This window comes from Barbus barbus (assembly GCF_936440315.1).
Source record: "Barbus barbus genome assembly, chromosome: 33".
NCBI lineage: Eukaryota > Metazoa > Chordata > Actinopteri > Cypriniformes > Cyprinidae > Barbus > Barbus barbus.
The window spans coordinates 13,792,798-13,807,971 of record NC_136761.1 but is presented as its reverse complement, the minus strand read 5'-3'; the positions used below and the strand labels follow the sequence as shown (position 1 = coordinate 13,807,971).

At 35.5% G+C, this 15,174-nt stretch overlaps 1 protein-coding gene across 1 annotated transcript; it reads right to left on the bottom strand.

Annotated features, from left to right (window-relative positions):
* Positions 1–790: 790 nt before the first annotated feature.
* Positions 791–8,203, bottom strand: LOC306853182 (melanin-concentrating hormone receptor 2-like). Its single transcript, XM_079390396.1, has 2 exons — positions 7,485–8,203; positions 791–3,913 (listed from the first exon to the last, which is right to left on the bottom strand). Exons 1-2 carry the CDS (start codon positions 7,883–7,885, stop codon positions 3,274–3,276), a joined length of 1,041 nt encoding a protein of 346 aa, XP_079246522.1. The 5' UTR covers positions 7,886–8,203; the 3' UTR covers positions 791–3,273.
* Between the last annotated feature and the right edge of the window lie 6,971 nt (positions 8,204–15,174).

The window sequence follows — 15,174 nt, the reverse complement described above, 5'->3', positions numbered from 1 at the left end:
ACTGCGCTTCATGTTGTTACTTCTTTTGTACAGCACAAAATATACTTTGTAGAATTTTCTGGATGCTTTTTTCTCCATACACTGAAAGGAGCTTCTACAATACCATAAAAGTATCAAAGAAAGTGATTCATATATATATATATATATATATTCTGAATTCTTCTGAAAAATATAATAACATTCAGTTAGGAAAAGGTGGACTTTTGTGCCTGAAAAACTTCCTCTCTGCCATATCTCATACAATTCATTTGCAGAAATGAATCCTTTTGTGTTCGACAAAAGAAAGAAAAACGTACCAGTTTGTTCTAGGATGAGTTATTAAGTTATAAAAGTAATAGTTTAAAGTTACTCACCCTCAGGCTATCCAAGATGTAGATGAGTTTGTTTCTTTATTGGAACAGATTTTGAGAAATTTAGCTTTGCATCAGCTGTGTACCATCCTTTGCAGTGAATGGGTGCTGTCTAAACAGCTCATAAAAACATTACAGTAATCCACATGACCAGTTCATCAATTAATGCCTTGTGAAGTAAAAAGCAGTGTGTCTTTCTGAAATTAAAATATGAGTTCATGTTTGTATGAAACTAATACTAATAATGCAGAGGGTCCAAATCTGTTCAGATGAAGAAACAAACTCATCTACATTTTGGATAGCCAGAGGGTCAGTACATTTTCAGCATATTTTTGACTGAATTAATTATTTAGTGCTTCACATTTAATACAGTGTTGTAAACACAATAATATTGTGATTGCTTATTTACAACGTGATACAAGAACTACATCATTTATATTCAAATGGTCAAGGGTTTTTAGAGTTTATTTTTTAGCTTTATAGCACATAAAAACAAAAGCCTTCAGGATAGTATGGTCAGATAAGAAACAGCAGGTATATGTTAAATCAGTGACCATGAATTATACAGTTCTTCTCCCTGAATAACCTAAAAATTGTTATGCGCCTTTTACCTAAAAGCATTTAAAGTAATGTGCATGCCAGAATATATAAGATATAATATGCAATTCTTTGTTTATTTTCCAGGCATCATAATGTGTTGACTGAGGGTGGCAAGACTGAAATGTGACTAGTCACACATAGTTTAAGTGTCACACGTTAACAGTGAACATGACTGTTCTCACACAGGCCGCAGGGGCTTCTTATAAAAAATGGGAAAAAAGAACCACACAGGGAATTTCACACTGGCTATCTTTGTGAATTCATGTAATAAAATGCTCAGAAGCATACAGTCACAGATATTATATCTTATACAATGTCCTAAGTCAAGATTAAACAGACATGCATGACAACATATGATGTCAAAGGATTCAGTAACATCTGGAGACATTTAAAACCAATACGTTTAAATGTAAAATATTTAGTAAAATACTTGAATGTTAAGGCAATATTTGCACATTTATGAGAGTAAAATTGAAAATGCCATGGAATGTCAAATTTATGATCAGTTAGGCCTGTGTATTTGATCAGCATTTGCTTATTTTACTCACTCATGAATTTCTTCAACACAATACATACCCACAAAAACAATAATTGTATTTTATATTACAAAGACCTTTTTTGACATCTGCATAAAAGACTATTCTGATTTGGTCTATCATTCCCTAAGAACACAAACAAAAGCCGCCAGTATTATAAAAAAAATCCTGACCCTTTAACTGTCATTTCCAATGGAAATGCTGTCATCATTTACTCGCTCACATGTCATTTTGAACCTGTTTGAAATTCTTTCTCATGTGGAACACACAAGGAACACTTTTTTGCAGAATGTACTGATTTCTCAGCCATGTATTTTCAATGAACAAGCACTGAAGCTTTAATGCTTCAAAGAAGACAAAAAAAGCACCATAACGGTATCCCAAAATGTTACATGCGACTCATGCACTTTATTCCAAGTTTCTAAAGCTATACTATAGCAAAACAAATCTTGTGCATGGATAATTTGGATTAATTTTAATTAATCAGTAGACTCATTCACTAAATCAGTCTGAAAAATTTATTTACAAACTGAACTAATCCAGTTCACCGATTAAATGATCTGCTTATAGCGGAAAACAGCTCACTGGAATGAAATATTATCAGTGACACACATCTAAATTATAGATTGTTCTTCACACAAAGGATAAAAAAAATATTGTTTGACTTCAAGGCTTGAAATACCCAACAGAAGCTGCATTTATACTTTTTACAGACTGATATTTTTTGTCGTCATGAAGCTTGGAAGTCTAAGTCTTTATTCACCGTAATTGCCTGAAACAAAAATCAACAACTTCAACCTCTGTTTTATGGCAAAAAAAGTTATACAGAATAACACGACAGTTTGTAAATGATGACAGAACTTTGGTTTTTGGATGAACCATTCAAAACAACAGATAATGTACATTGATTTGCACTAAGTGTAAACAGCGATAAGTGTACATAGCAATTAGATGCTATTTACACTAACTGAAAATAGCATATTTGCGTAGAGTTATTATATTTACACTGAGTGCAAATAGCAATGGATTGTATTTACACTATGTAGAAATAGCTACATTTTCTGCTATTTATACTATTTATTGACACCTATATGCACCTCAGTATTGTACAATATAAAACATTATGCGATAATAACATATGAAGTGTAAATTATCGTTTTAATTCAAATGATTAAATGGATTCCACCTTATTGGGACAATAAAGCCCTCCCTACACCTACCCTACCCCTAGTCAATACTTTATTTTTAACTTTTCGATTATTTCCTTCCTTTTTATTGAAAATAAATGCCTTTTGGATATGATTCAAAAATTGAAAAGGAGAAGAAATAGGTTGGCAAAAGACGGATACGAACACTTGTCATACACGTCAAAAAGACTACAATACGCATTTCTCCATCTATGCCACTGGAGCTGTTGTTTGCTAGCTGTCTTTTGTATGGTTGACTATCCCAGTCACACGTTGGTGGGCAGAGTTAGTGTAAATAGCCTCTGTCAACAACACGGGCTATTTGCACTTAGTGTAAATAGACACTCCGTAACAGTATACAACGAATAACAGATAAATTAACATTGAAAACAGTAGCAGGATATTATAATGACTTTTGCAGAGTGACATAAACCTCATTCACTTCTTCATGCCTCCTGAAAGCTCACTGTGGCATTTCATTTCACAGTTCTCCCCTTTGAGAAACAAGCTACCATGCGATTGGCACTCATACAGCAAGTGTTGCAGTGCAGGCCTCAACTTTTCTCCTCAGTTAGCATGTCCAGCGAGGCTCAACGGGCGCTAGATAACGGTACAGCGTTGGCTGGTGTCAGGGCTCATGCTAGACCCTCCGTCGGTTTTGACGGTGGTCTTGGATGAGCTGATCTGGGAGCGTAGCTCTTTGCGGTGGCAGAGGCGATCGCGATAGTTTTGGGCAAACACCAGCAGCATTAGGGGGTTGATGCAGCTGTGAGAATAGCTTAGGCAGATGCTGATGTTGTATGCGTACACAAAGGCACTGGTGGGCTGCTGGATGCTGAGGTTGATCACCTGGATGACATGATAGGGAGACCAGCAGACCAAGAACAGGGCGATCACCATCACAACTGTCTTAGTGGCCCGTTTGGCCCACACTGACTGCTTGCGTTTGACCCGCCGGATGGAGCGGAACACGTGGTACAGAGTGAGAGTGTAAAATGTGCTTATTATAATGAGGGGGATGATGAAACCCAGCATGGACTGGTAGAGCGTGTACCAGTACATATCCTGAGGCCCATCCAGGTAAATCATACATATGTCCATGTTCATTTTGGAGATGACTTTAGCGTATATCATGACCGGGATGCTCAGAAGGAAGCTGCCCACCCACACCAAAATGTTAATGACGATGGTCCACTGAATGGTCCTCTTTTCAGATGTAGGATGTACAATTGCGATGTACCTGGAAAAAGAAACAAAAAAATCATGTTAATCAAAGTAGTGCCACCCAAGAGGAAATTGGGTTGCTCTTTTATATTAATGACACATTTTTTTGTTCTTTTAATATTGCTGCATCAACTTTGTATAAAAGTTTGTATAAAAGAAATAAAAACAGAAATAGTTATGGTTTGGATATTGTAGCTTAGACAAATTGGCCTTAAATTTGCAGAGAAATCTTTGAGTTCATACTGAAATCTGATCTGTTTAGCAGACTTTTGTATCCGGGCAAATCTGAGCACAGTTTGTGATATGATTAAGATGTCTTCTTATACTCTATACAAAGCAGACTTGTGAAATTAATAGGGTCTTTTTCTATAGAGAAAAAACATATTGAGAAGCTGGAGACATACGCACAAGTAATTTGATCTCTATTTGATCTATTTTCCCATTTTCTGGGAGAAAGAGATCTTATTTTTTATGAGATTTCATTAGAAAATTCACAAATTAAACTTTAATAAAGCTCAAATGCAGGGGTTTTATTATATTCATGCAAAACAGAGAGATGTTGAAACTTTATTGTAGCATAAATACCTTTGCATAAAGTAGAATAAGGATAATCCGTATAGCTTTCACTAAAGATGATTCAATAAACAGAATTTGAGTTTATGTTTTGTACAAATTTGATCCAATAAACAACTGCCTGCCTGCATTCATCCATTTTCCTGGTGGATTCCAGTGCGTATACAACTTTAAGAGATGAAAAATGCAAATTCTGTCATTAATTACTCACCCTCATGTCGTTCCAAACTCTTAAGACCTTTGTTGCTCTTCGGAACACAAATTAAAATATTTTTGATAAAATCCGAGAGCTTTCTGACCCTGCGTACTACCAAGATCAAGGTCCTGAAAAATAGTCCATGTGACACCAGCGGTTCAATAGTAATTTTATCCTTTCATCTTTATTTTACTAAACACATTATTAAATAATAATTCATTAAATAAACATGTAAATTATATTTAACATATTTTGTAGCTGTTTAATATTTGACATACGCATCTAATATTCAAAAGTTTGGGGTCAGTTATTTTCTATTGTGAAATATTTTTTTTTTTACAGTTTTAAATAACTATTTTTAATTTTCATATAAAATACATTTTATCCCTGTGATGCAAAGCTGAATTTTCAGCATCATTACTCCAGGCTTCAGTGTCACATGATCCTTCAGAAATTATTCTAATATTCGGATTTGCTGCTCAGGAAACATTTTTTATTTTTTAAGGCACTATTTTACCCAAAAGCCGCTTTGGAGCAATATGTATTGTGATAAGAGCTATACAAATTAAGCTGACTTGTCTTGACTCTTGGAAAGCAAACAGGTCACATGCTACTAGAGCTGCAAAACAGCACAGCAAGTGACAGCTTTCTAAGAATTTTTTTTTTATTGTGTTTGTATTCTTCTAGATTTCTAGAAATCAAATAAAAAGCTTGTGTATAAAATCAAGAGATGTTTACTTTACTCGAGAACATTCCAAACACAGCAGCTTCATTTTTCATCAAGTGCTACAGCTCTCGTATACTCTAGTCAGACAACAATCTTTGTTTTTCCCCCTTGCAATTTCTTATAAAGGGAAGAGAATGTGTCTGGCTTCATGTTTAATGTATTGCTCACAGTAGTAACAGTGGGAACATGGGATTATATTGCTTAGCAAAAGATAATGAAAATGTGCAACTAAGATGTTTTATCTAAGAAACTCTAAGCATGTGACCCAGTAAAAACCAACAGAATTCCTTTAGGGAATATAGCAATGACACTCTATGAAAAAGTGTTATAGTGGAGCTTTATCACATAATCATGCATCAAGAGGCCTTCTGGGGGACACATATGACTTTGACACCTACAACTAAGCAAAATCTCTCCTCTGCACTTTATGTGGATCCTTTGTATGTGGTGAGATAGTGTGTGTTAAAGTGCTTTTGTGTGCTATAAATATAAGTAAGAGGGTTTTTCAAAGTCGCACACTTTTGTTGCAGTAGTTCAGTCTTGCAGACTTAAAGGAATAGTTCACCCCAAAATGAAAATTCTGTCATAATTTACTCACCCTCAATTATTTCCAAACCTGTATGAATGTCTTTGTTCTGCTGAACACAAAGGAAGATATTCTGAAGAACGTGAGAAACAAAGCAGGGGCACCATTGACTTCCATAGTATTTTTTGGAAGTCAATGGTGCCCCAAAACAGCCTGGTTACGAACTTTCTTCAAAATATCTTTGTTTGTGTTCAGCAGAACAAAGAAATTCATACAGGTTATATACTACATATATAAATGTATTATATATGTTATATAAATTCATACAGTTGTAACTACTTGAGGGTGAGTAAATGATGACAGAATTTTCATTTTTGGGTGAACTATCGCTTTAAGAAACAAAAATGATGGATGCAGCATGCTTCATTTTTCAAGGTCGTGTAGCATGGTGGATCACATTGATGTGAGAGCTGCATTGATTTCATTCTTTTCTTTTTTTCTTTGCATACATTCAGTGGAATATCCCAATTAGACACTGATTAACAGCATTGAACAGCTGGGCTGTAATTTCATATAATCTGGTGAAAATAATCTGTGCTCTGTAATTAGAGTTTGAATAAAGAATTCTGTCCTTTTGACCTCAAAGCTGATGCACTTCATAAGCACATTTATTATCTTGACTGCACTGGTTTGAATCTGAAAGAAACCTGTCAGTAACATGTCACAGATCAAGGAAAGAAATGTAATTATATGTATTATTATATATTTAGCAAAAATGAAACCTATTTTGGTAAGTGATTGTTTCACATAAAATGCAAAATTCAAAAAAGTATAAAATCACAATTTTATTTTCTATTAAATATTTATTACAATAATGAGCATCTATAAAGAGAAATATTTGAGGCCACATTAAAATCCTTTGATTACAGACTTTGGAATGTTGGCAAATCTCAGCACAAAGCTGTTATCTCTTATGAAACTGCAGATGAGACTCGACTAACTAGAATTCTCAGAATTTTGGCAAGATTCTCTCAATGATATGAACAAACATTTTCCCAGTAATGTTAACAGAATTTTTAGTTTAGAGTTATCTGGTCAAATATCAAAACGTATGCACAAAAAACATTATTTATACATTGTTCATGGGACATTTTATTTCAGAAATGTTTTAGTTGGACAGTCATCTAATGTTTTTTTTTTGTTTTTTAATTAATGTTGCATCTTGTTTCAGAACAGTCATAGAATATTTAAAACTAATGTTCCCATAATGTTTGCATAACTGTAAAATGGAATGTTCCCTTAATTTTCCCGTTAATTTTTTTTTTTTGAAAAGCTGGACATTTTGAATACATTTAAACATAACTGTTTTATTACTTAGGTTTTTTTTTTTTTCAGATTACGAATCTGAGTAATAAACTGATGAAATAGCAGTAAGATCTCATTTGTGATTTTTCTTTTCTATAGTTTCAGGCCTTCTTTGCAAGAGCGGTAAAGGCTATGCACACAGCAATAGTCCACTGCATTATTAATATTGTTCTGACTTCCCAAATGCATGCAACTCTCACCTGTCAATGCAGAGCACTGTCACAATGCCCACTGTGGTAAACTGGTTACTGACATCCACCACCACCACAGCTTTACACATGAAGTGGCCAAAGACCCACTGTCTGTCCCGGACCAGTTGATGGATGTTGAACGGCATCACCAACAGGAAAAGCAGGTCTGCGATGGCCAGATTCAGCACGTAAATATCAGAGACCATCTTCTTCTTGCATGATGCCACAGCATAGATCACCAAACCATTGGCCAGAACTCCAACTGAACACAAAATGCCGTAGATAGTGGGGAAGATGTGCATAAAAGACGCGATGTCAATGATGCCGTACGACGGAACGGTTCGGTTCACACACGAAAAGTTGGACGAGTTTGCAAATTCGGAATCGCAAAGAATATCCGAGGTGTTCATCTTAAAAAATAAAACAAAAAAACTTTTTGCCTAAAAAAGAATTAACTATGAAAAGTTTTACGACTACGCAAGCTTTTACGCAGCGCGCTACTTTATATCCAAACCGTTTAAAGTTGTTAAAGCTTCCCTCGGGTGTCAGTTATCACCCTGTTGTCATCTGCTTGGCTTTTCACTGATGCTTCCTCAGTCTCCTGAGATACTGTTTTAGTACATGTAAGTGCCCAAAAGCAGGACCCTCTGTGCGTATTCTGCGCGTCTGTCTGCTTCAGTTCGGCTGTTAAGAGATGCGTATGTCTCCACCCTTTCAGAGTCCTCTCCCCAAGCTCACTCATCGCGCTCAATATATAACAGCAAAAATATTTGATTATTCATTTGTGCAGTGCATCACAGCAAGACGCTCCTAACTCCAGTGGTCACAATCAGTTTCCTGATCTGGCTGCTACCATAGGCTTTGAGTTGCCGCCTGTTGCATGCACATCTTATTAGACCTGTTAAAGTTGAATCATTAACATTCAAGCTAATTGACAGATGCCTTTATCCAAAGTGGTTTAATGTATACATTTGATCAGTTCGTGCATTCACTAGAAATGAACCCATTACCTAGACACTACAAACACCATGTTGTGCTATTTAGGCTTATACTGGCTGTGCATTATCACTATTCATTGTGTTTCAAGGTTGTATAGATTAATTGTATAATTGATCTTGCTGCCCAGCCCTTTTATGGATTATGTTCTATTAACAGGTAAAGTCTAACGTTAATTTGTTCACACTTTAAAACTAAAGCCTTATCTCCTCAACAAACATCATTAAACAAGTTCCATTCCTGTAAAAACAGGCACTCCATCATCTTGCCTAGATTTGAGGGAACACTTTTCAGGAGAGAACAAAGCATGTCCTTTGAAGATTGGAAACCTCTTTGCCACGGATAAAAAAGTAACTTAAGGTGCTCATCCTCTTCCAGATGTCTATAGACAGCACTGATGGCTCCTGCAGTGCAGAAAAGATATTGATGGGAAAAGTTTACTCCAAATAAAAACTTTATTGCATGAATTTATGGATTTATTTACATGCTATTTTACAAATCAGATGTGTAACTGTGCATGCAAAAGAGCATTGTATTAGTCCAGTTAGTTGGATTGGTCTGATTGGGTACAGTATTTTTTGTTTGATGTATAATAATAATAATTATTATTATTTAAAAAATTAAAAAGTCATATGGTGAAATATTAACATTTAAAGGAACTGTTTTCTATAAAATGTATTATTTACATGATCTTTCAATCATTGTAATATGCTGATTTGGTGCTCAGTTATTTTTAATTATTATTGGTACTCAATTATAAATAATGGTTCTTATTATTATACATGTTGAAGGTATTGTTTCCACTTAATATTTACATTCTTTTCAGGATTCTTTAATAAATAGAAAGTTTAAAAGAACAGCATTTATTAAAAATCACGGTATCACAAGTATACCTAAGCAACAATTTTAACTGAAACTATACAAACTTTGTACATTGTAAAGTTTACAGTGCCTTGAGTCTCTTTTACTCCACCAGAGAAAATAAAGGTGTTCATGTTCTCTCTTCTCACACATCACAGCGCTCTAACACTTACTCTCTCTTGCACATGTTCATTTACTGCTGTTATAAATCCACTGTATCAACCTCAAAAACTGTTCAAATGTCACAGTTTTCACACTTCATTTTTCACAAGGATAATCAAAACCACAGCCTTTGTTATAATGTGTGGGAATCTGAGGTAACAATGTGTGTGTGTGTGTGTGTGTGTGTGTGTGTGCGCATGTTTATGTGGTTTATGAGGACACAAATTTGTATAATGACATGGGTATGACAGAGGTATTACAATATGAAGGTGGTTTATGAGGACACTGCCTATGTCCCCGTAATTCAAAAGGCTTAAAAAACATACTAAATGGTGTTTTTTTTTTAATATAAAAATGCACAAAGTCTCCTGTGAGGGCTAAGTTTAGGTGTAGGGCAATAGCACACACAGTTTGTTCAGTATAAAAACCATTACGCCTATGGAGTGTCCCCATAAACCACAAAAACCAACGTGTGTGTGTGTGTGTGTGTGCATGTTTATGTCCCCATAAAATTAAACTGGCTGAAGAACATTTAGTGGCTACGGCTTAGCCTGAGGTTGATTGCATGTCTTGTGATTTGGATGGGTGACCAGTGACCAAATGATCTTCAGTCACATTGACATCTTTAGTCATAGCCTTAGCCTGCTAAAGAGCATCTTACAGCTCGTCATATATCATAATTACTATATGCTATATATCGAGTACCACATACTATATAATTTTTTACTACTATTTACAGTGGATTTATTAAGTCCACACACGTTTGTCACACAATGCATTGTAAAATTTTTAAAAATGAAATGTACAAATATACCACTCTATATCTTTAATTATTTGAATGGCTTTGTAATGTAAGTGTCATATCAAAGTATGTAATGATGCCCCGTCTCCCAAAGGGTCCTTGGCCCCAAAATTTTATAGACCCCTGTTATGGCCTAAAGTATGACTTACATTGTGAAAAGGTCAGATGGAAACAGCTCTGACCTTGGCTTTATTGCACCCTGAACTGAATAATTCACTCAAATCAATGAGCATCAAGGAGAAGGTGAAGGCTTTGTTCAAGGAGCAGCACAATTATGGAAAACTCGTCAAAATCTCTAGCTCAACTGCCAATTTGGTGCGACTCATTACTTCACAGTTGGTTCATGCTTCTCTTTTCTACGTCTCTTGATTATGGAAGGTAATTTGCAATTGTTGATACATGTGGATTCATTCATGTTAATAATGGATGTCCTCATTCATAGCAATCAGCATAATAGATTGGTTTATTCTGTGTTCTGGCAGAACTGAAAACTCCTTGTGTTCCTTTATATTGCCTTTTGATATCCAAAGCAACTAAAACTGCGAATCTGTATTCCATTTTGTGACATATGTTCAATTGCAATGCATAGATGACAGTCACAAAATGTAATATAAACAGCAAGATTCATAGATGATACGGACTATTCAAATATCACTCAGAAAGGATTGAGAAATGCATGCTTTTAGGCAAATATTTCTCTCAGTTGCCCCCCCCCCCCAAAAAAAAAACCCCCAACAAAACAAAAAGATAACAGAGAAAACATGGACATGAAACTAAGATAAATGACCCAAAGGAAAAACATTAAATAGAGAGTATGGCTGTTTTACTTTGTGGCCACATGCCTACAAACATCATATGATGCCTTTTAGTACTGGAAGATATTTGGCAAGATAACAATCCCTGTTTCAAGCCTACAAATCCCTTAACCATCATGTTTTCTTAAAGCCTATCATGTCCAAAATGGCCATACAAGGAAAGCAGCTAACTGGGTTTTGAAACAAGGCCATTATGAATGAAAGCATTAATGTCCAGCAGAGGGTGCAGTCAGTACTGACATAAACTGTCTGACATAAAATTTCACTATCCATTCTGAGAGTAGGGTAAACAATCTTCGCCTGTATTATTGTCAGTGTGCGGTCATCAGGTTTGATTAATCAGATAAGCTGCCTTAGTTGAACTTGACAGTAAACATCAGCATTTTAAACTGTTTCTTTAGCCTGACGTGCCTGACGTCATCTTCCATTTTAATGAACAGTGTCTGAGAAGGTAAATACTGGCAAGGTAAATATGTTATCTGTCCACAAGAAAAAAAATTGGACTTGCACTTAAATATTGTTTTACTTTAAAAATGTAAAATTGACCTTACATTGAGATTAAATGAATTGGTATAAATATAACGGCAATGTAAACATTTAGTTTGTACAATCTTCACTCATAATTGTATGTTTTTGTGACATATGTCTTGTGTTCTTGGTAGTAGGCTATATATAAAAGCTATTCTTGCATTTCCTTCAAAAGGAAGCGAGACTTTAAACCACTGCTCACACAAGGATTAATGTAAATGTGTATGTAACTCATTATATAGGCTATATGCTTTCATCCAGTCATGAAATATGAAATCATTTATGTTTGTTTCATCATCCCTGGGAAATCAATGAAAACTGAGATGGGGATTTTTAGATGAGTTGTTGGTGATGAATTTCACAATAAAACGTAATAATCTCACCCTATGGTCACTGCCATTGAAGCAGAACTTTTACTCAAGCCTATAGTTTGCAAACACAAAAGTGTAAAAAAAAAAAAAAGGTCCATTGACTATCATGAGATACACAATTGCACGATTATTATGTCAAATTTTTGAAAATTCGATTTTGATTATTCTGTCTGTCATTGGGCTTAAGATATCATCTTTGAGCTGCTTTTCATCTCAAGGTGCTTTTTAATCAAGAGAGGAAGGTGCCTGTACAACCACTACTCAAGATGTCAAAGGGGATTCAGAAAATATAAAGTCAGTTTTTTCCCATTCTATTCATCAAAACACCACTCAAACAATACAGTATTTCAAAAGCAAAATTACATGATGAAACAACAGAAATATAGGTTATATATTCACTGAATTTTAGATTGAAATATGTACAGCGTAAATAAGTATTAAACACGTCACCATTTATCTCAGTAAATATATTTCTAAAGGTGCTGTTAACATGAAATTTTCACCAGCTGTCTGTAACAACCCAAGTAATCCATACATACAAAGAAAACAATACAAATAAATTCAGAAATTAAGTTCTGTGTAATAAAATGGAATGACCCAGGGAAAAATGTATTGAACATGCTTACTGAAATTTATTTAATGCTTCGCACGAAAGCCTTTTTTGGTAATGACAGCTTCAAGATAACTCCTGTATGGAGAAACTAGTTGTACGCATTGCTCAGGTGTGATTTTGGCCCATTCTTCCACACTAACAATCTTCAAATGTTAACCGTTCCGTGGGCCTCTTCTGTGAACTCTGATCTTTAGTTCTTTCCATGGATTTTCTATTGGATTCAATGGCTGGGCCATTCTAGCAGCTTTACTTTCCTTCTCTGAAACCAATTGAGAGTTTCTTTGGCTGTGTGTTTGGGATCATTGTCTCGCTGAAATGTCTACCCTCATTTCATCTTCATCATCCTGGTAGACGGCAGCATATTTTTATCAAGAATGTCTCGGTACATTTTTCCATTCATCCTTCTTTCAATTGTATGAATTTTGCCAGTGTTACACCATGATGTTTTGGGGTGATGTGCAGTGCCATTTGACCTCCAAACATGGTGTGTATTATGGCATCCAAAGAGTAAAATTTTTGTCTCATCTGACCAGACTATTTTCTCAGTATTTCACAGACTTGTCTAAATGTTGTGCAGCAAACTTTAAACGAGCTTCAACATGCTTTTTCTTCAGCAATAGAGCCTTCCGTGGTGAGCGTGCTTACAGGCCATAGCGGTTGAGTGCATTACTTATTGTTTTCTTTGAAACAATTGTGCATGCTACTTCCAGGTCTTTCTGAAGCTCTCCACAAGTGATCCTTGGCTCTTGGACAACTCTTCTGATAATTCTTTTCACTCTGTCAAAAATCTCACGAGGAGCACCTGGTCATGGCTGGTTTGTGGTGAAATTATGTCTTTTCCACTTCCAGATTATGGCCCCAACACATTCAGAAGTATAGAAATCCTTCTGTAACCAATGCCATCAGTATGTTTTGCAACAATAAGGTCGCGGAAGGTCTTGAGAAAGCTCTTTGCTTTTACCCATCATGAAATGTTTCTTGTGTGACACGTTGGTCATGGCCATGTTATAGTCCATCAGTTGGGACTGATCCAACTAATATTAATTTCCACTGACAAGGGGCAGGATTGATTTGTAATTACTGATAGATTTCAGCTGGTGTCTTGCCTTTCCATGAATTTTTTTCACCTCCCTTTCTTCATGTGTTCAATACTTTTCCCTGGGTCATTCCACTTTATTACACAGAACTTAATTTCTGAACTTATTTCTTTTGCTTTCTTTGTATGTATGGACTACTTGGATTGTTACCGACATCTGGTGAAAATGTTATGTCAACAGCACCTTTAGAAATATATTTACTGAGAAAAATGGTGACGTATTCAAAACTTATTTTACCAGCTGCATATATAGTTTATTGCAGGATATTCAGATATTTATATGTTATTTCTTCAAACCTATTTATGATTACTATTTTTTTATACCGTTTTATATAAAGCACACTGAAAAAAAATGGTGAATTACCACTGGAGATTAAATGTGCTATATAAATGAGCTAGTTGGAAAGCATAAGGAGTGACATCATCCACAATGCTTTATGAGTGGTGGATCTCTCTCTGGGACTATGAGTAGTGTAGTTAAATTAACAGTGACTTGGGCTTCTACAGAAGCGCGTATCATCAATTAACACTGTCACAGGGTAAGCCTGTGACTATGCACGGACTGAATACACACGCACGTTTCATACATACATCGGCTTCATGTTAACACGGTCTGTTTGCCGGCACTGACAATCATGTATACACGGACTTTGAATTTGATGTTATTGTATGTTTAAAGGTGTGTTGTGGTGTATTATGTCCTGTATGTTGGTATTACCTACTTTATGTGAGTTATATGGGGAATCAGTGGCTGTAACATCAGTGTATATAACATGATAGGATTGTTGTCTTATGTACAGAAATAAATCACCTCACCATTATTATTTGGTTTATATGGTTTATTAAGTACAGTGTTAAGAGTGATACAAATATACTTACGACATTTGACGAGTCATTTGCCAAACCTGTTCAGTTAAAAATCCGGTCTATTTATACATGGTGTTCGCGCCATCTTGGTAGTCCGTGTGTGTGACGTCACCGGGGGTTCCATCCGTCATAGCTGTACAAAAGAAATGTTTTACGAGTTATTTGTAGTATTTGTGTGTACATTATGTGTGTATCTGCAGATATGAGTTGTTATATGTATTATTGTTGTTATTATTATATGTATATGTGATTTATGTGAAACATACTTACCTTTTCAAATGGTATGTCCCGGACCAGGGGAGGAGTTAGGCCTATAAAAAGGCTCCAGAAATTTAGTATGGGGATGGGAAGTGCTGTTTGTGTCATGCGGCTGCATGTACAGTGACTCATCGTGTGGCGAATAAAATGTGTTCTTGAACCTGACCAATGGCTTCCTCTGTCACTTTGGGCCTCCATCTGCTACTGCTATCTTAACAGTTGGTGTCAGAAGTGAAGGAAATAAATAGCGGTAAAAGTGACAGTGAATTAAAATGCCACCGAAGACCAGGGGTCAGGTGACTACAGATGTGGAAACGGAAGAAGATCAAG

Coding starts and splice junctions, on each gene's coding strand:
- LOC306853182 (XM_079390396.1), bottom strand. CDS start 7,885: ATGAACACCTCGGATATTCTTTGCGATTCCGAATTTGCAAACTCGTCC. Junction 3,914..7,484: donor ACAGTGCTCTGCATTGACAG/GTGAGAGTTGCA, acceptor TTCTTTTTCCAG/GTACATCGCAATTGTACATC.